Source organism: Gallinula chloropus (genome assembly GCF_964237585.1).
Source record: "Gallinula chloropus genome assembly, chromosome: 22".
NCBI classification, from domain to species: domain Eukaryota; kingdom Metazoa; phylum Chordata; class Aves; order Gruiformes; family Rallidae; genus Gallinula; species Gallinula chloropus.
The window spans coordinates 3,364,023-3,385,511 of NC_140107.1; the positions used below are offsets into that span (position 1 = coordinate 3,364,023).

The 21,489-nt window shown below is 44.6% G+C and overlaps 1 protein-coding gene across 1 annotated transcript in view; it reads left to right on the forward strand.

The window, feature by feature from the left end:
• RLF (RLF zinc finger) overlaps window positions 1-21,489 on the forward strand; it is a 45,880-nt gene that overhangs the window by 11,373 nt on the left and 13,018 nt on the right. The window contains exons 3-5 of the mRNA XM_084274166.1: window positions 3,029-3,110; window positions 12,990-13,122; window positions 19,466-19,668. Of these exons, the coding sequence (XP_084130292.1) occupies window positions 3,029-3,110; window positions 12,990-13,122; window positions 19,466-19,668 (418 nt within the window). The remainder of the gene's footprint in view (window positions 1-3,028; window positions 3,111-12,989; window positions 13,123-19,465; window positions 19,669-21,489) is intronic.

Below are 21,489 nucleotides of genomic sequence, written 5' to 3' on the forward strand. Positions count from 1 at the left end.
AGGAGGCAGGAGACCTGCATGGACGAGCAAGGAGCTGCTGGAAAAACTCAAAAGGGATGGAAGAAGTTTACAGAATGTGGAAAAAGGGACTGGTCACTTCTGAGGACTACAGGGATATAGTCAGAGAATGTAGGGATGGAACAAGGAAGGCTAGAAATGCATCTGGCAAGGGATGTCAAGGACAAGGAGGAGGGCTTTTTCAAGTATGTCAGCAGCAAAAGGAAGACTGGGGAGAGTGTAGGCTTTCTGCTGAATAAGGTGATTGCCTTGACATTCACAAATCCATGTTCCCTGATGCACCCACAAGTGCTCAGGGAGCTGGCAGATGCTATTGCTAAGCCACTCTCCATCTCTGAAAGGTCATGGAGAACAGGCAAGGTGCCTGAGGGCTGGAAGAAAGCCAATGTCACTTCAGTCTTCAGAAAGGACAAGAAGGACAACCCAGGAAACTGCAGGCCTGTCACCCTCAGCTCCATCCCTGGAAAGGTGATAGAGCAGCTCGTTCTGGCAGGTGACAGTGACCGTGTGGAGGAAGAATAACCTAATGAAATTCAGCAAGGGCAAGTGTAGGGTCCTGCACCTAGAAGATTAATCCCAAGCACAGGTTAGGGGCTAACCTGCGGGGAAGCAGTGCTGCAGAGAAAGACCTCTGTGTCCTGGTTGAGAACAAGCTCTCCATGACCAGCAGTGACTTCATGGCCAAGAAGGCCAATGGGACCTGGGATGTATTAAGAAGAGGGTGGCTGAGGGAGGTTCTCCTCCCCCTCTACTCTGCCCTGCTGAAGCCACAGCTGAAGTATTGTGTCCAGTGCTGTGCTCCCCACTTCAAAACAGGGAACTACTGGAGGGTATGAAGATGATGAGGGGCCTGGAGGGCCTCTTGCATGAGGAAAAGCTGAGAGAGCTGGATCTGTTTATCAAGGAGAAGACTTTTAAGTGGGGATCTGGTCAATGCTTATAAATATCTGAAGAGTGAGTGTCTAGAGAATGGGATAGACCCTTTTCAGTGGGGCCCAGTGACAGGACAAGGGGCAGTGGGCACAATCTGGAACACAGGAAGGTCCATCTCATGAGGAAAAGCTTCTTCACTCTCTGGGGCAGACTGCCCAGAGAGGTTGGGGAGCCTCCTTCAAAACCTGCCTGGATGCAGTGCTGTGCATCTTGCTCTAGGTGATGTTGCTTTATCAGAGGGGTTGGACTATATAAGCTCCAGTTGGCCCTTCCAACCTTTATCATTCTGTGAGTTTTGCAGGTCTGAGCCTCTGTTTAAGGAACAGGATTTGGCAGCAAAGGCAGACTTCTTGAAAGTGAAAAAGATGGCCAGGATTTGTTCATTTGATCTTGTTTATGTGTGTGATGGGTGAATCTGGTTAAAAACTGGTTAGGTGTAGCATTTTGCAGGTAACTGTTCACTGTATCAAAAGTCAGGACAAAGGGAAATAAGGAAAGTAATTCTTTCTGGGTACTAATGCAGTTTTGAAACTCATGTTTGCTTCATGGTCATATCTTTCTCTTCCTTTTCCCTTAAACTCAGCTCTTCTGTCTGTTGTAAGACTGAATGTGTTATCCTGTCATTCTCTGTAATATTGGAGAGGTTTTGAAGAAAAAATAGCACGAGTTGGAACCATCTAACAGTGTAGGAGCAGCTTGCAGCAGTTATTCAGTGCATTTATTATATGTGGAACCTTAGACCAGTTTTCTTTTGTCATGATTTGTGAGAACCTTTTTTGCTGTGTGTAAATCCTGTGAAACCCTAGAGAGTGTCATAGTTGAGATTAAATTTAGCTTGATTAGGTCCAATTGTTGTGTGCAGCAGTTGGTGTTTAATCCCTATGTTCTGTACAAGGCTAGATACTGTTCTCAAAGAGGGGCCAGGGCTGGTACTCATGCCTTTGTTTTGTCTCCTAGAAAGCAGGGATTCTTGTTCTTCAGAGCTTTTCCCTGAAATGAGATGCTTGTGCTAAATACATACAGTTGTTTCCTTTTTGTTTCTACAAAGGGATAGCATTGAGCTGATGGGCTAAAGAAGGGAATAGCATGTAGGTCTTGCTTTCCTCCCCTTCTGTTTCTGCAGTCTGAACCTGTGTATGGAATATATAGGTCTCAGATTTGCAGGGTGTTTCAGAACTGTTAAAGCTTTCTGATCCTGTCCCATGTTCTTGAATTGTCATTTGGAAAACATGATACACAGCTGAGGTTCATGTGGCCTGTGATGGGCCTGGCTCTTGCTGACATGAATTGTCAACACAGGGGAAATAGGATATAGTGTCCTATTTTTAAGCAGGAACTTGGTTTAATGAAGAAATAAGGGGATGGTCTCTACCTGTTTTGTGTAAATAATGGAGCTACACAAATACTGAATTAACTAACTGGGAATCTTATCTGATATTTTAAACTCTGATTTTAATCTGGACATCTTTGAGATGCATAAGATGTGTGTGGGGAGGTGTTTTTGTTTGGTAAGCTCTTGAGCTTGTTGCAATTAGCACATTCTATCTGAGTGCCTCTCCCTTGCTCCCCACTCCCCCCATGCTATCAAAGCCTCATAAGGTGTTTCTAGGAATCTGTTTTGTGGGTCCTTTTTTATGCTGATATATGTGGTGTTGCCTGCCCAGCTGTTCTTAGGTTTATTTTCCTATCTGTGTCAGTACTGAGACTTGAGGTTAGGTAAAGTTGGCTCTCATTCTCTCTCTAGGCAGAGAGAACATGGTAGCATTGAATCAGTTTTATTCAGGTGATGCTAGGATTCCTTTGTGAGAGAGAGAGCAACAGAAATTCTGTACTGCAATGTTCCTGAGCCACACTAAACAGATGAGCATGGGTTGTACCAGAATGGATCACTCTTTATGTACCATGACCCATGCCTGATTCAGGGGCTGTTTCTGGCCTTTAACTGATTTGTGCAAAGGTGTTTCAGTGTTGCTGTCACTTCTTTTCTGAAAGCTCAGTAAGATATGCCACAAATGTTATTTAACATAACGACAGAATGTGTTAGGGTAGCTTCCTTACTTCCTTTTTACTTTTCCAGGAGTTGTTTTGAGCTACTGCTTTCAATACCTGAAAGTGAATTGCCACATGAGGTGTGGTTAGGATTCCATCAGTCAATACAGGTAAGTGTTTTAAATTTCTTCTTTCCAATTTATGTGTATTTAAAAAGGCTGCCATTGTGCTCCTCTGCTTCTACCCTTCCTGTGAATTCCACCTGTCCTGTATTGCTGTTTCAGACAGCAAGAGTTTCTGAGCAGCAAAAGATTAACTGCAGCAACAGTATTGGCAGCCTTAAGCCCAAGAGTAGATTTATAACTAGATGATCAATGACATCTGCAGTGTGGTGCTTTGAGCCTGGCTGGAGGCCAGAAGCCCACCAAAGCTGCTCTGTCACTGCCCTTCTCAGCTGGTCAGGTGAGAAAATACCTATTGAGAGCGTCAGGAGTGGAGATAAGGACAGGGAGAGATCATTCCACAGTCAGAGTCACGGGCAGAACAGACTCAAAATGGAATTAAAAACCCATCTAATGTATTACAGACACCACAGACACCTCCCCAAGAGTCAGGTAATGAGAAGATCTTCAACACCTCCCCCTCCTTTCTTCACAGACTTTATTCATGATTTCTCTCCCTTCTTCCCCCCAGGGGGACATGGGGAGAGGAAAATGGGGGTTTGGGTCAGTTCCTCACAAATTGTTTTTCTTCTTAGTGGGGTGGCAGGAAATTCCTCACCCCCTTCCCCTGCTGCACCATGGAGTTCCACCCACAGCAGATAGTCCTCCACCAACTTCTCCAACCTGAGTCCTTCCCCACAGGGCTTCAGCTCTTCCCCAGCTGCCCCAGAGTGGGTCCCTTCCATGGGGTGCTGACCTTCAAGCCCAGACTGCTCCAGCCTGGTCCCCCCACAGAGTCACAAGTGCCCCCAGCAAACCTGCTCTGATGGGGATCGCTCTCTCCACGGGCTGCAGGTCCTGCCAGGAGCTTGCTCCAGCACGGGCTTCCCATGGGGTCACAGTGTCACCTCTTGTTCCCCCAGAGGCGCTACCACTGTCACTGAGGGGCTTGGCCTTGGTCAGCAGCGGGTCTGTCCTTAAGCCAACTGGTGTTACTCTGACTCTGTTGGACCTGGGGTCACAGTGTCCTTCATGTGTCTCCACCTGCTCCAGCGTGGGGTCCTCTGCAGGCTGTAGAGGGGATACATGGTCCCCATCATCATCCATGGGCTGCAAGGTGACAGCCTGCTTCACTGCTCTTGGGCTGCTGGGGAGTCTCTGGCACTTGGTGTGCCTCCTCACCCCCTTCTTCACTGACCTTGATGTCTGCAGAGTGTCCTACCTTCTCACTCCTTTTTCTGGTGGCAAAAAGTGACTGCTTGTGGGTTTTTTTCTCTGAAGTGTGATTCCCAGAGGTGCTGTGACCATGGTTGATGGGCTCAGCTTTGATCAGCAACGGGTTCAGCCTGGAGCCCAGCTTGTATTTTCTTTGTTGAGCCTAGGGAAAGCTGGCTGCTTCTTGCAGAAGCCACCCCTGCAGTCATGTCCTGTCCCACCCCCTGTCACCCTCTACACCAGAACCCCACCACACAAAACCACAACATGCAGCAACTGAAGCAAATTTAGATGTCTAATGGTTTGTGTGACAGACTGGGGTGGAGTATAACAGCTTTGAAGTATTACTTTGAGGGTGACTAAAAAAGCTCTTGTGGAGATCTGAGTGGCAAGTTAGAGTCTAAATCTGATTTGAGAGGGATGAAAATAGGGTACAGGTCTTCAGCCTGAGTGGTTCCTGGAAGTGTTTCTTATGAGATGGTGCTGAAACAAGCTCGTAATACTCTTCCTACTTTCACATGAAGATGGCTGCTGTAGACTGTGTGGGAGGAAGAGGTTTTTTCAGGGTTTTCATCTGTAGGTAGTACCTAGTTGTCTGCAAGGACTTCTGCTCCTAAGGGAGCTTCAAGACAGGAGCAGTAGTCTTGCTGTGTTTACACTAATAGACCCTTCCAGGACCAGGGACTAATCTGTTGCTGCTGTTGCCTGTTATAGCTTTAATTGTGACTGAAGTTGGAAGCTAATATCATCTACAAGTTACTGAAATGAAGACTTTGGTAGGAAGTAGATGGGAGGAAGTGAAATGAGACTTTACAGCTGTCCACAAAACCATATAACCTTATGACTGGGGATTTCCTCAGTCCCTGAGGGTTGGCTGGTCTTGCTGCAGTAATAGTTCTGAAGATGCAGATGTGGAGGTTCTGAAAGAACTTCAATTTTTGTTTCACCAGCGGTCAGGGAAATGCATTGTTGATAAAATCCTTCTCCTAGTGATAAAGGAGCCAATGAGGAGAGAGAGAGGTGCTATGCTGGACCCTGTTCTCCCCAACAAGGAGGGGCTGGTAGGGGCTGTGAGGCTCAAGGGCAGCCTTGGCTGCAGTGACCATGGAATGCTGGAGCTCAAGATCCTGAGGGCAGCAGCAGGGCACACAGAAAAATCACTACCCTGGACTTCAGGAGAGCAGACTCTGGGCCTCTGCAGGATCTGCTTGGTAGAGGACCATGGACCAAAGCCCTGGAGGGTAGAGGGGCCCAAGGACAGATGGGTAGTACTCAAGGATCACCTCCTCCAGACTATGTTGGAATTAACTTACTAAATTCTGGGGCTAGAAAATGACACAAGCCCAGATCTTTCACATCAACTTTTAGAACTAAAGGCGTATTCAAGATAAAATTATAGAATCATTTAGATTGGAAAAGACATTTAAGATCAGCAAATCCAACCATTAACTTAGCACTGTCAAGTCCACCATAAAACCTGAGGCCATTTCCTCTTGTCCTGTCACTTATGTGAGAGAAGAGACCAACAGCATCTCTCTACACCCTCCTTCTGGGTAGTTGTAGAGAGTGATCAGGTCTCTCCACAGCCTCCTCCAGCCTAAACAACCCCAGTTCCCTCAGCCACTCCTGAGACTCGTTCTTACAGATCCTTGACCAACTTTATCACCGTTTTCTGGACACACTCTAGCACCTTGTCCTTGTAGTGAGGGGGCCCAAACACAGCACTCGAGGTGAGGCCTCACCAGTGCCCAGTCCAGGGGCACAATCCCTGCCCTGGTCCTACTGGCCACACTGTTTCTGACACAAGCCAGGATGCTGTTGGCCTTCTTGGCCACCTGGGCACACTGCTGGCTCATACTCAGCCTGCAGTCACCCAACACCCCCAGGTCCTTCTCTGCTGGGCAGCTTTCCAGTCACTCTTCTCCAGGCCTGTAGCATCGCTTGGGGATGTTGTGACCCAAGTTCAGGACCTGGCACTGAGCCTTCAGTTGGCCTTGGCCCATCTCTCTGGCCTGTCCAGCTCCCTCTGCAGACCCTTCCTGGCCTCAAGCAGGTCAGCACTCCTGCCCAACTTGGTGCTGCCAGACGTAGTAATATAGTTCACTTCTGTACTGACTTTTGGAAACTGGCTCCATACTTGTCTAATGGCCCCTGTAGTTCTGATAGTAAAAGATTTGGGCAAAGCTCGTTGGACACAGCAGGACTCTGAAGCCTTGTGGACTTGTACCAACAGGCGCTTCCAGTGGGATTTTGAAGTAGCACTCTCAACAGAGAGAGGAACCCACTCTTACTTGTAAGAGAAGAGAGTTTGTAGGGGAGTATGGAGTCGTGGAGGGGGCAGTATAGGCCCTTAGGCAAGGATCACTTGTAGGTGTAAAGCCTGTGCCAGTGTTAATGTGCGAGGCTCCAGGCAGTGAAGCACCTTGGAATTACCTGTTAGCACAGGCCCCACATTGACAGATGAGAATGTGCTTACTTGTTTCCTGTGAAAAGGTGCCAGTGTGGCTTCTGAGGAATAACTAGTGGCTGTAGAAAGTGTAGGACAGAGGTGTTTCTTTCAGAGCTGCCTGCAGTAACTGCTGCTCTTTAACAATCTGCACAGGTAGTCAGAGGGAAACTTTTTTCATCCCTGGAGTAAAAGGGGCCAGGGCTGCATTTCAAAGCAGCAAGGTGCAGGGACTGTTCCAAAGCTGAAAATGGAGCATTGCTGATACCCAGCTTAAACAAAATGCTACCAGAAGCTTGCTTTGGTGTATGAACCTGTTCTTTCATCCTAAATAGTTATGCCCTGCAGTCCCCCATGAGTCCAGGTTTCCCTATCTCTAAGCAAGATGTGAGGCAACTGGTGCAAAATGAAAGCACAGGGTGAGATTGTGTGGCAGGAGTCTCAGCAGGAATTTTATACAGTGGCAGCAGGCAAAAGGATGCACCCAGGGGTGGGGGAACCCTGTAAAATAGGAGTGAAAGGATTGGGGCACAATGACAACAGGGCCCTTGATAAAGGTGTGCTCAGTTAATCTGCAGGAGGAACTCACTGGGGTGGGACTTTGGGGATGGGTGTAATCTGACCAGTTGAGAAAGATAAAACAGTGTATTAAAAGATGGTTTTAGTGGGAATAGAGATGTGTTGTTGTTGGAATTGAATATGGATAGCAGAACAGAGTACCCTTCAAGCCTTACAAAGAGCCAGAATGCTTTCTTTAGAAAAGTTGTATATTGAAGGTGAGGAGTAAATGAAAACTCTTGTGACTCTGTAGTAGTTGCTGATTGCTTTATATTGCAAGGACTGAAAACCCCAGTATGCTCAGTAAACTGTTCCAAGGATTCTATTTTCTCCTGCATTTTATCCATAGGCTTTTACTATGTTATTCTTTCCTGACTTCATCTAAAATGATGTGTCCCGCTCTTCAGGTCCTGTTTATGGTGGTGTCCTAATTTAATGAGATCTGTATACAGAACTTTTGCATTGGATTTCTTCAAAGACTTTTAAAGTATTCATAGTAGATTTTGATAAATATTTACTTTGATGTTAGCTTTGTATTCCTCAGTAGGCCCAGCTAAAACTGTCAGCTAAGCATCTCCAATAGAAGTTGACTCTATTGTGAATAGTTACTTACTTATGCTACTTATATTGGTGAATTTGTAAATTGATACTTGGTTATTTCAGTATTGATACCCCAAATCTCAAACACAGTGCAGACACAGCAAATCTGTTGCCTTTTATAAGGCCCCTTTTTTCTCACCTTCTAATGTTCTTCTTTTAGCTCCCAATATAAAAGTGCTGAAATGTTAATAAACTTCATAACTGAACTGGGCTCTGTACTGCATCCTGAAGCCCTTGAGTTAGGGAAGAGCTGTTGGGGAAATGTTTATTTTGGATGTCTGGATTGCAGAATGTCATCATCTGCTGTACTCAGTAGTAGTACCTCACACTTGTCCAACTTGCATGATAATTATTGTTCTTGTCAGCTCTGCCTTCTGCCAGCACAGAAGTGATCTGTTCTGTGTTTCTCTGAGGCAGTGGCTTCTGGCACTTCAGAACATGCAACTCAGTAGTACAGGGTCTTGGGATAAATAACACCAAGAGGCAATGTTTCTCTGCTAGTATAATGTGCCATTGCAAATCTGCTTGTGTGGGCTTTGGTGTGGTTGGTTGGCAAGTGCCAGGATGGTATAAGGGTGTCCTGTCAGTAGAGAGAGTTGGCACCAGGACTTGGTGTTTCTCTTTCTTGGCATTTAAGAACTGTGCAGAGCTGAAAATCCTGTTTGTAGTTCAGTCATCTTCACTGATGTAGTGGTTTGACCCTGGCTGGAGACCAGATGCCCACCAAAGTCACTCTGTCATTCCCCTTTTCATGTGGACAGGGGAGAAGTGGCTTAGGAGTCAAGCTAAGGACAGGGAGAGATCATTCAGCAGTTGGTGTGTCAAGCAAAACAGACTCAACATGGAATAGAAAACCCCATCTAACTTATTACACACACACACTGAGAACAGAAGTAAAACCAGATCTTAAAACACCTTCCCCCACCCCTCCCTTCTTCATGCACTCAACTTTATTCATGATTTTTCTCCTTTCCCTCCCCCTCCCCCAGGCTGCATGGGGCAGTGGGGAGAATGGCAGTTGCAGTCAGTTCCTCATGAGTATTTTCCTCCTTGGGAGGAGAGGATTCCTCACACTCTTCCCCTGCTCCAGCATGGGGTCCCACCCATGGGAGACATTCCATGAACTTCTCCAACCTGAGTCCTTTCCCACGGGGCTTCAGCTCTTCCACAGCTGCCCCAGCGTGGGTCCCTTCCATGGGGTGCTGACCTTCAGGCCCAGACTGCTCCTGCCTGGTTCCCCATGGGGACACAAGTCCCCCCAGCAAACCTGCTTCCCTGTGGGCCTCTTTCTCCACACGCTGCAGGTCCTGCCAGGAGGTTTCTCCAGCGTGGGGTCACAGTGTCCTTCATGTGTCTCCACCTGCTCCAACTTGGCATCCTCCACAGGCTGCAGGTGGAAACTTTGCTCCCCATCATCATCCATGGGCTGCAGGGGACAGCCTGCTCCACCATGGTCTTCTCTGGGGGTTGCAGGGAAGTCTCTCCTGGAGCCTGGAGTTCCTCCTCCCCACTTCTTCACTGACCTTGGTGTCTGGAGAGTTTCTCACATCTTCTCACTCCCACCTCTGGTGGCAAAAAGCAGCCACTTGCAGGGGTTTTTTTCCCTCTTAAATATGTTCCCCCAAACTGTCCCTTGTGGGCTCAGCCTTGGTCACTGGTGGGTCTGTCCTTGAGCCAGCTGGTGTTGGCTCTGTTAGACCTGAGGGAATTTTCTACCACCTTCTTCAAGAAGCCACCCCTGCAGCCCCTCCTCCTTCCACCAGAACCTTGCCATGCAAAACCACAACTGATGAATACCTTAGTGGCTGGAACAGGTATTTGAGCGACACCTCTATATGTAATATGTGCTGAGACCTCTCTGACTTCCTGAAGTCATGTCTCTTGAGGTCCTGCAGTACATTTAAGTACATTGAAGCACTGGGGAATTGAAGAGCTGATTCTCATATTTGTTAAACTGTTTTTCAGCAGTAAGATCTGGGAATGTCTGGGGTGTAGCCTTGTATTGAAGCAATAATGCTTTGTTGAAGTGCTTTACAAAAGAATATATAATACCCTCACTGAGTTAAAAATGAACTTCATTTTCCAGGTAAAATTCAAAGTCATAGGTTGTTAAATGCTGATGGCTTTTTGAACTTAGTCTTTGACCTGTTTTCTGCTGGGACTGATACAGATTAAAGCTGTAATGTTAATGTGTGGGAGGGGAATGCACAGTGGATACTCTGGACTTATTTGGATGCAGGTGGAGCAGCAAATTGCCAACAGTTTTGGGGTTCACTAGGAATGTATCATTACTGAGGTCACAGACCTCCAACTTGAGGCCAGTAGGTGCCAGAGCCCATCAACTGTGTTGAAGACAGAGCCAAAGGCAGCATTAAACGTCTCTGCTTTGTCTGTGTCCCTGTTAGTGAGGTGACCATTCTCATTGAGTAACAGACCAATGTTCTCTCTGGTCGTCCTCTTGTTGTTAATGTATTTGAAAAACCCCTTTTTACTGTGCCACAGTGTTGGCAGCCTCAGCTTTAACTGGCCACACAAACTTTCTCCTTTCTCCCTACTACAAAGGTGGGCAGTGTCCCTGTAGTCCTCCCACGTTGCTTCCACTGGCTGTTTGCATTTGCCTGTGTTGAACTCCAGCAGGCCCTTGTCAGCAGAGTCCTGTTGCCTGTTGAACACCTTTCTGAATGGCATTCTGTCCTCCAAGTTCTTCAGGAGCTGTGGACTGGCACAAAATGTTCTTTGTCCCAGTATTCAGACAGTTAATAAAGATGCTGAAAGTATCAGCTCAGTGTTGACCTCTGAGAAGTGCCACTAGGAGACAAGCTGCCAGTTGTTTTCTGTACAGTCTGTCACAAGCCCTTGGAGCCTGGTGGTTGACCTGATTTTTCCACCTGCATTATTGTCCACTCATATTTTAACAATTTGGTTTTGAAGATAGTCTGGGAGCCTGTCAGAAGCCTTGGTAATGCCTTCTACAGCCTGTTATCACAGACAGTAGTCAGGTTGGGAGAATGTGAGTAGTATTTGTCAAGTTCTGGCTCTCCCAAATCTGTTTTTGTACTTGAGGTGCCTGGATGTGGTCTCCAGGAGTATTTGCCCCATGGACCTTCTGGGGACAGGTCATGCTGACTGGCCTGTAGTGCCCCAGTCTCCTTCCCCTTGGTCTTGAAAATGGGCATGGTGGTTTCTTCAGGTCACTGAGAACCTTCCCCAGTGGCCATGACCTTTCCGAGGTAGTACTGGTCTTGCAGTGGCACCTGTGATCTCCATTGACGCACTTGGCTCTGTGGATGCCAGCGTGATGGTTTTAACATCTGTTGTACTGTGTCATGCCCCTTCCTTGCCCCCAGCTCTGGCACTAGTCACAGGGCTCAGGAAGGTTGGAGTACAGACCTTAACAGCAAAACTTGAGGCAAGGTTATTGATACCTTAGCCACTTCAGTGCCCTCTGTTACTTGATGCTTTGTCCTGTTGAGCTGGTCTTCCACTTGCCTTGGCTTTCCTTTTGCTGTCAGTCTTATATTTTCCTCAGTGAAGTGAAGAAAACCAGATGGATGCTGATGTCCTTCAGCTTGGCCCCCAAAGCCTTGTATTTCCTTTGGATGCACAGTGTGTTTGGTGTCCAGGCATGTAGACAGCAAGTTGTTGTAGCCTGAGGACAAGCCTTGGCAGCTTCTCTGTAATATCCCAGGTCCAAGTCCCTGTCAGCACCAAACCTTGGGAGATGTGAAGTCTGATTAGCAGCTGCAGGTGACAAATGCTTAGATAGGACTCTAACAATGGCAGTGGTTAGCTTGCTTTGTTCTCCTTCTGCCTTTCCCATCTTGCCTACTAAAACCCTAGCTGTAGCTGGCACCCTGTTTATTGATAAGCTAGTTGGGATAGCACTTTAATGACTAGTGTAGGAAGATGAGCCTGGCTATGGAGCACCATGGGCAAGTTTCTGGAATCAGGAATATGTTTTGTACTGTCTCATCTTAGATCAAAACATAACAAAACATGCTGTACTCCTGACTTACCTGTGCTTCATGTGACAAGAAGATCTCCTCTAGTTACTCACCACCAGTGTTGCAGAACACCACCCAGTGTTCCTGCTTTGAGTGCAGTTTGCTGCAGTATTAGAAAGGAAATTGCACTTAGAAGTGGTAGGGCTTTGATCACTCCTGGGTTTTGTGTTGTGTATCCAGATTTGGTGGATGAACTTCAGCTGGAGGCCTGTTTGGTATAGAGGGTCTCTGGATCAGTCTTCACAGCATTAAAACGCTCAGGGTTGGAAATCCCTGGATGTGAGAGTACATTGTGGATAAGGAAATGGTGTGTCTGGGTCCAATAGAAGGATGCTTGCATGTTAATGAAAGAAATGGTTACTGATCCAGTCTGGGTTGGGCTGTGGTGTTATACAGTAGCCTCTGCTGTGTGTATGTTCTGCTTTCACTCAAGTTCCCTGAGATTTCTTGCATCTCTGCCTACCAGGAAACCTTCTTATGACCCCAGCCTCACCCTTTTGGTAGGTGAGGGTCCTTTCTCAGCTTCTCCTATTGCACAGCCTCTTGTGTAGCTTCCCCAACTCGCTTTCCTCAGGTTAGTGAGTGATGGTAATAACTCTCTGAGAAGGGACTTTTCCATCTCACCTCACCACTGATAACATAAATGTAAACTTTTACACTCCTGCCGTTTTATTGCTAGTTTTGAAAACTATTTGGTCTTCATTCTGTTTTCTTAATGGCACTAAATGCTTTGATATGAAATCATCCTTAGTCTTTTATACAGGAATTCCTGTAACTTTGTGTGTACATGGAGAAACAAACATTGCAGAAGAGTTCCAACTCCAGAATAGGCTTTTTGAGTGAAGTCAGTAACTTTCAGTACTTTGAAATTGGGAAGTTTTGCTGGAGGTTTAGAGAAGTGAAAGGACATTACACTATTAAAATCCCAATGCATGCATGTCAAAATAATAATGACTTAGAAGAATGGTACAAAATTATTAGAAGACAGTAAAACGTTGGGATAGATAATGTAAAATGACATTGGTTTAATTTTTAGGAAAGACTTTTAATACCTTTTTTTTTTAGGATTCCCATGATGCTTTACTGGAATTTGGAAATAACAACCTCCAAGTATTGGTGGATATTACAAGGGAAGGTGTGTGGAAAAATCCAGTTCTTCTTAAAATTCTGTCCCAGCAACCAGTAGAAACCGAGGAAGGTAAGAATGTGATTTTAAAGTTGATAGGTGGTTATTAAGAAATAATTTGGTGGAGTTTTGCTAAGGAACCACGAGTTTGAAGCCAGAAGAGTTTTATTTTAAATTGCATTGTGCAGTAGTATTTGTATGTTGGTAATCAATATTTATAATTAATCTGTCTAACTGGCACTCTGACTAAAATGCTCTTGTTAAAGCATCTCTGCTTGGACTATACTAAGCATCAGTTCTAATATTTTGAAACTCCATTTTTAAAAACAATTAATTCTTTTTCCATCATTAAAATACAGAAATTGTGCTCCCCAAGTGGTTTGTTCTTCATAATTCTGTGCTTTTAAATATTTCCCCCTATGCTTCACAGGGGTGAATTGTGTACCTCCACACCTTTCAAAGGTATAAAAGGTGCATGTGGAGGGGTGACAGGAGTGTGGAGGTTTCCTTTCAATAAACTTGGGGCTGGGAAGTTCATTATGTTTAGACTATGGAAATAAGACCTTGAATGAGAAAATATTGAGAGGTGAGGAAAAGGTGGGTTTAGTTCCACTTATATTTGTTTAATGTCATCTCTTGAACTCTCTTTTACTCAGTGAAATGTTTTCATGTCTCTTAGTGATACCATCAAGTTCTCCCAGCACAGGAGACTGCAGTTTCCCTCAGTGGTAATCTAAAGATAAAAATAATACAGAGGAAAAGAAGAGATTAAAATACTTTTTTAAAACTTAAAGGTTCATAAAAAGGGATTTTAAGTCAAGATTTCTTCCATAGCAGTATTCTTCCTTTCTTTGGGTTGCCTGAGCTGTGCTGTTAGTACTTTGTAATAAATACAGGAGACACACATTAAGGTTATCCAAGAGGATATGTTACTTCTATGGGATAGAAAGCATTAAAAAAAGCAGCCAAGGGTGGGCTGCAGTCTTTGCTGGCCTTCACTTCAGATGTTCAGTAGTATGGAAGAAACATTTCAACTCCAAACAGCATTTAATCCCATTTCCAACATGTCTTGGCAAGGATTGCATTCCATCCTGAAGTCCTGCCTTGGAGGCTTTCATCTGCATGCAGTGGTATCCCAGTGAGGGCTGATGGTTAGCTAGCTTTGACATGGTTCACTCTGCCTTTTGACTTCAGCAGGAGTAGGACAGTAATAGTTTGTTCAGTCCTTTGGCTTTTTATTTAGGTTGAATTTTCTGCTGCCTGCCTGACTGACACATCTCTGACCATGATAGATCGGGCTGAGGGTAGGTTCCCATTTCTGAGTCACTTGAAATTACTGATTTCTTAGTTTTCTGTTTAGGTAGATCTGAGTATATGCCAGAAGAGTTGCCCTCACTGGTGTTTTCCCTGTGATCCAAGCAGAGGCAAGAGGGCATTAATTAGAGCTCTCTGTTTAACTGCTCCAGTGCGTTCTCATAGTCTGGAGTAGTTCACAGGCATGCTTCAACAATTCAGATGGGACTTGGGAATCCCTTGTTAGACCAGTATGTCAAAGGAAGGGTTCTCCAGTAGATCACAAGGTAGAGAGTTAGACAATTAAAATAAAAGGCAGTTCTGTGCTTCTTACAGAGTGTCCTGCTTTTGTGGCAGTCTTGGAAACCTTGTTAGGTTCTTTTTTTTTGCTTGCTTTCAGGGTATCAAAGGACAGATACACTGAGTAAAGTATCATTCTGGTGGCTTGACACTGCCTGGAGGCCAGATGCCCACCAAAGCCACTCTATCACTGCCCTGCTTACCTGGATAGGAGAGAGACAATATAACAAAAGGCTCATGGGTCGAGCTGAGACAGGGAGAGGTCACTCACCAATTCCCATCATGGGCAGAACAGCCTCAACTTAGCAAATAAATTAATTTATTACCATTCAAAACAACAATACTTGAACAGTGAGAAATACAACCAAATCTTAAGCCCCCCCCCGCCTTTCCTTTCTTCTCTGGCTCAACTTTATTCCCTGTTTCTCTCTCTCTTTCCCTCAAGTGGAACCGGGGGATGGAGATGGGCACTGGGGTCAGTCCCTGCCACTCCTTTCTCCTCAGGGGAGGATTCCTCACACTCTTCCCTGCTGCACCATGGGGTCCCACCCATGGCAGACAGTCCTCCATGAACTTCTGCAACCTGAGTCCTTCCCCACGGGGCTTCAGCTCTTCCCCAGCTGCCCCACTGTGAGTCCTTTTCATGGGGTACAGCCCTTCAGGATCAGACTGCTTGAGCACAGTCCCCCTTGGGGAAACCTTAGCAGCTTCTCACAGAAGCTACCCCTGTCCCCCACCCCCAATCTTGCCACACAAACCAAAAATAGCCATCTTTGTGGCCTGTTAACACGCAACTTAGATATATCTAAAAGATCTTTCTATGAGCATTACAAGCTCTTTGAAAGTGTCCATGGGAGAGTGCTCTCCTGTGCCTGCTGTTCTGGTCTGCAGCAAGTACTGTGGAAGTGACAGATCAAAATAATAACATTATTAGTTATGGAAATGGGAAAACATTGAAGGGGAAATGGGAATACTTAATAGCTACAGATATAAAGTTAGGCCTCTGTAGTTAAATAATTCTGTGCCTTTACATTACAGAGGTTGGATGGGGGTTTATTTGGTTGATTTTGTTCTTGTTAGCTTCCTTGGACACTAAGAGCATGTTGGACATGTAGTGAAGGTATGCAGAGGGTTGTAGTAGACAATCTAAGCCTAGGAAAATCAGTGTAGGGCATAGGATTCTATTTCCTGTTATTTTTGCCAGGTCTTCAAGAATATTTCAAAGAAATCAAAGTAACACATATTATGAGTCACTGTGAGTCATAAAACGAAAATGTTACAGGAAAAGAGAAGTAGAGTGAGGGCATATGTAAAACTTATTTTTTTCTCAGAAAACAAGATGTGTGTGTGCCAGATCTCTACACAGTGGTGCAAGGCAAGATGAAAACCTAAAGAAATCTTGCTCTCTGTGCCAACAAACTATGGTGTTGGAAATCTTTTGACTCCTAAGCTGTACTGCAATGTAATGGGTTTATCTTCTTGACATCATCAGACAAGGGTAGTTCATTGACTCCAGAAGTTGTTGCTGAAATACCACCTGATGCAGGAAGCTGTATCGTACTGTGTGTAATGAGTGGTGGAATCTTCTTGTTTATTTTTAGTTACATTGCTTTGTTTGGTCCCTTCTTTCCCCTCTGCCAGGAAGGCAGATGCTGCTGTAACACTTGGTTTGCAGACATCTAGGTAGCTGGACTCTTTTGGCTTTGTTTGAGGTCCCTTCCAAACCCTGACATCCTGTTATTCTCTGTAGGACATAGTTGGAGCTGGGATTAAACAACTATCTCTAGATGACTGCAGGATTAATTTAATCCTTTTTTACCTTCAGAATCATATCAAGTAAATGCATATAGCTGTAATCAGACATGCAAATCACAGATTAATTACCAGGTTTGTCTGCCTTTAGCTTGTCACTTTCATCTGTGTGGTGTTCTCTTCTGACTGCCAGGCTCTATTTTATAGCAATAGCAGGAATCAAAGTGCACTTCTGACAGGTCACAGCAGGGGTGGCAGTTCTGCTGGTAGGCATGTTGAGTCAGGGTTGCAGAAAGAGCTCTAGCACAATATTTTTTCAGTTGTTTTGGACAAACTGCCATCTTATCCTTCAGTACAGCCAGAGTTTCCCAGAGTATCTTCTGCAGTAGTGTAGGAAATGGATGCTATTTCAGTCATCTAAAACTTACTTTCTTTGAATAGTTTGTATTTGTGCTTTTTCTGGTGTGTGTCTGAGAAGTATCCTCAGCTTCTGCTGGTTTGGGTCGCTGGTAAGTCAGATGTGACAGTAGCTCAGTGTGCCCAGCTGGAGCTTCACTTTGTGAACTGGTTCATATTAATGATCATCAGAAGCTTACTTGAATCGAAGATCTTGAAGATGTGGCATGTTCTTGTCTCTCTTGATTAGAGTTCTTCATTTGACAAAAGAAAAGAAAGAAAACCCAACCTTGCAAAGGATCTGACATCAACTCTAAACATGGCTCAGCAAACTGGCTCCACCAAGAGTTTCCTGGCAGCTTAGATTCTGCCTGCTGCTTTGGTGGCTGCTAAGAAATTAAACTGTTGTGTGTCTCCAGTGGTTGTTGCTGGTTCATACTGTCAGCTGGCTGATGATGGTTGGTTTGGCCATGAGTATTTGCTTGAGGAAAGGGCTGCAAAAGATCACTGCTGCTTATGCCTTTTTAGATGACCAAATGATGGAAGCATCCCAAAATGATCATAAATGCTGTTCTGCAATCTTGACCTCTGGCATTCTTCTCTGCCTAATGAAGTTATTATTAATGCTCTTACTTCAAGAGTATAGGACAAGAATGGACAATAGCAGGAGGTCTAAGAAGAGAAGAAACCAGCAAATCTGTTCATGGGCATGTGTGGAAACAGCAGATTTAGAATTGAGTGCAAAATTAGGTTCTCTGAGGGGAAGGACAACTCTTCTGAGGAATAGACAGCTGGGAAAGGGAGGTTGTTGCAGGCAGGCTGCTGGAAAAAGAATAGACACAGTTCAGAGGAAAACAAAGTGCTAAGGGGAAGCTTCAAGCTGCTTCTTCCAGAAGCTGCCACTACAGCATCCCCCCCCTCTACCCTCACCCCAAACCCCGCCACACAAAACCACAACAGAGAAATAAATCAGAAGTCAGGTATTTGACTGTTGCTCCTACCTTCATCACTCCCATCTGCCTGACACAGGAGCTCAGTTCATCATTTGCCTCCTCTGCAGAGCTCAGTACACACCCACTTAGGTGTGGAGGAGCCAGCCCAGGGGCACAGCCCTTCCACCTGCCCACTCACAAGGACTGCAGCAGTGAGTCCACCTCCTGTATATCATTAGCAAGTTTCTCTTGTCTTTGCTTAATGATAAAACTGTGGCTGTTCACCTAAACCATTGAATGTGTCTGGCAGACTGCAGGTGCTCTGAAACACTTCCATGTCTTGACTAGCTGGCACTGACATGTCAGTAAAAGCTTCATCTAAGCAGTTGCTGAGTGCAGGTCCAGCTGAGTATTAAGAAACAAGAGGAATCTAAATCACTCTTAGGGCAGGTAAATTTAATATCTAACTTTTTCCTAGTGATTGATTCTTCTCTTCTTGTCAAACTGAAAAAAAACCATTTACTATTCTGTGAGCCAGGAGCTGTAGAAGCAGGAGCTACAGAACTGCTTGGAGTGCTGGCAGGCACTAAAAGCCATCACTGCTGTGTCCATGGGTATGCCACAGGGGTAGGTAGCTTTGCTCCCATGTTGAGTATCTTCTTGTGGTAGCAGTCTCTTAAAATTTTATCAAGAAAAACCACTATCCACAACAGAGAAAGAGAGGAGTCTTGTTTCCTAGCAACTGAAGATCTTACTGCAGACTCTGTCAATGTGGTAGTTTAGACCTGGCTGGAGGCCAGACGCCCACCAAAGCTGCTCTGTCACTGCCCTTCTCAGTTGGACAGGGAGAAAATCTATATTGAGAGGCTCATATAGCTTAGTGTTGTGTGAGAAGCAGGGAGTTGGGCTTGATGATCCTTATGGGTCCCTTCCAACAAGACATTTTATCCTAAGTACCTGGGAAAAGAGTCAAACTAAATTTGTGAGGGTCTTTTATCAGAATAAGTAAATTTTGCTAAGTACTTCTAAAATAAGTTCTTGTTGGATTAGTTCATCAAGTCTCATAATGGTTTGGATGTGTTTGGTTCAACATTTCTTAACCACAATTCTTCCAAACTCCTGCACAGATAACGCTTCTGCCCTCAATTGCATCTTTACGTGGGGTTTGTAACAACTTGGGTAGAAAAGTCTCCAGTTGAAAAATGCCTTGTTTGAAATGTACCTTCACATTCCACAGAACACTTAAAAGTTGAAGATTTTTGAATCTCTGCTAAACTACTGGTATTTTGTTCAAAATAATGTGTTGTCTCATTAGTGTCCTTTAGCCCCTGCTGGGATATAAATCTTTATTGCCTTAATGGGGGCTCTTTTGGTTGGGGGTGGTGGCTGTTTCCCATAGCCCAGCATTCAAGGCCAGGTTGGATGGGGCCCTGGGCAACCTTGTGTAGTTCCAGGCCTGGAGGTTGGTGGCCCTGCCTGTGACAGGGGGTTGGAGCTCTGTGACCCTTGGGATCCCTTCCAACCCAGACCAGTCTGAGATTCTGTGATTCTCTCTCTCCACACTTGGCCTGAATTTGTTTGGAAGAAAATATTCCTGTCACTTTTTATCCTGCTGAGAGTTTCCTAAGGATGCTGGCCATACTCCCACAAGTTTGTAATGAAATGAAGTGTGAATGTAGTGAGACAATTGCAGTTGTCAGCTGTAAATTGGTGTGTTCTCAAAGGCTTTTTTCTTTCCCTAGCCAATAAATTGATTACCCGAGAGGGGCCTTCCTTTCTGCAAATGAGAATAAAACACTTGATGAAGTCAAACTGCATCCCACAAGCAACTTTCTTGTCAAAATTGTGTGCAGATTCTCCAGAAATAGCAAATGTTTCATCTTTTCGACAAGCTTACATCACGTGTGTGTGTTCTATGCTGCCTAATGAAGACTCCATTAAGGAGGTTAGTAATCCACGGTCCCTTTTGCATGTGTATTTATCAAACCTTTTAGAATTTGTTTCTGCAATGCTAAAAACTGAAGCTGAAGGGTGAAACTGTTGCTGCAGAGTTCCAAAAGAGGAATGATCTACTGTAGACCTCAGCAGGGAAGAACGTTTGTTATAACTCCTGGTGTAGATAAGTATGTTTTACCTGCTTGAATTCCAGGTGTGTTTGAAAGCTCAAAGTAAAGCTTTAAACTTCAGTTCTCCTTGTAAGCAAAATGTAATTGAAAAGCTGTCTTGTCTGACTTAAATACACTACTAGTGTGGTTAGTTGTCTTCTAATCTTTCTCTTACAGGAAAGGGTTAAAAAACCCCAACACAAACCAAACAAAAACACCTCCAGAGTTACTGGCCCAGAACCCTAAACCTGTTTCAGCAGTTAGTCTTTCACTCACAGCAAGAGGCACAGTAAGGGTTCTGTTAACACATTGCAGTGTAAACGGCAGTCATACAGCTCTTGTCTCTGTTGCCTCTTGATCTCACACATCTGTTATTTTATCAGGCATGCTGTTCTTTTTAGTTATATGGGTTTGGTGTTTTTAATGTGAAACTTGAACATTTTGAGTAAGTCTGTGAAACTGGGGGAAGCTTCACCTATAAAATAAATGCAGCTCTGATGTCTGCGGTTCCTGAGGGGCAGACTTGTTTGGAGTGTTCTTGTTACACATGTAAACTGTTTGAAAAGCTTTCCTTTTCAAATATTTATTTTTAAAGATAAATATTTGGATAGGTGTACCCTTGTAACAGTATCTTCAGTTAGATTAGAAAAGCTTAGAACACATCTTGATGAATTGAATCAGATTCTGGCAATCAGTGAATTAAACCTGTGGGAAAAGGAGGAAACTGAGCATCAAAGCAGTGCCAAGAATTGTTGACTAAACTGGACCTGCAGCAAACAGTGTGAAAAAGCATCAAGTCAGTGGTGTAACACTGCCAGAACCTTGACACCTCAGTAATTGGCAATATGAGGATTTGTATGTAATGTTTCTTTGCATGCTTGGTCACAGGTGCTGTGTAGTTGGCACTCTTTATAGTCTTGTTGAAATCTAAGACATTGAAAACACTTTTGGTTCCATCTGTGTTTTCAGGAGGTGAGGATTGTCTTATATCTTTGTATTATCTATGGTCTTCCTCAAGTAGAAAGTTATCAGGTCTAATGGGAAGTGGAGAAAAGAGATGGAAATAAGATGAAGAGGTCAAAGAGGGACAGCTGGTGAACAAGAGGTGGCAATGATTGAAAACACAGAAGGTGGAAGAGGGAATTAACTGTAATAAAATAAACAAGGCTTAAATGTAATTTGAAGTTCAGAGGAGGATGGGGTAGGTGGAGGAATAGGGCTTACCTAAGAACAAAAAGGGTGAATATAAGTGAACGTGTGTTGGGAAGGATGAGAGTAAGAAGTTGTTTCAGAAGAGCAGACTATGGGTAGTCATCCCTTTCCAGGAACTGTGAGTGACTGGAATGGCTCAGTCAGGCTTGGAAGTTAAACTGCTGAGCTCCTGAAGTTGAGGCTGGTGAACTACTTCTGTCTGTGTCTATAGGCAATAACATACCTATATACATGTGTACATGTACGTGCATGTGTGTATATATACAGTTATTACTCTGTATATACCCTGTCTATGAAGTTGTCACTTGCATTTCTGGCACCTTGAAGTGATCCTGAGAGTCACAAGTAACAAATAAAACCTCTGTTATTACTAATTAACAAGATTCTTGCACTGCTTGGTGAGAAACAAAGGGGCAGAACTAAGAACTGCTGTCCTACTGATTCCATTG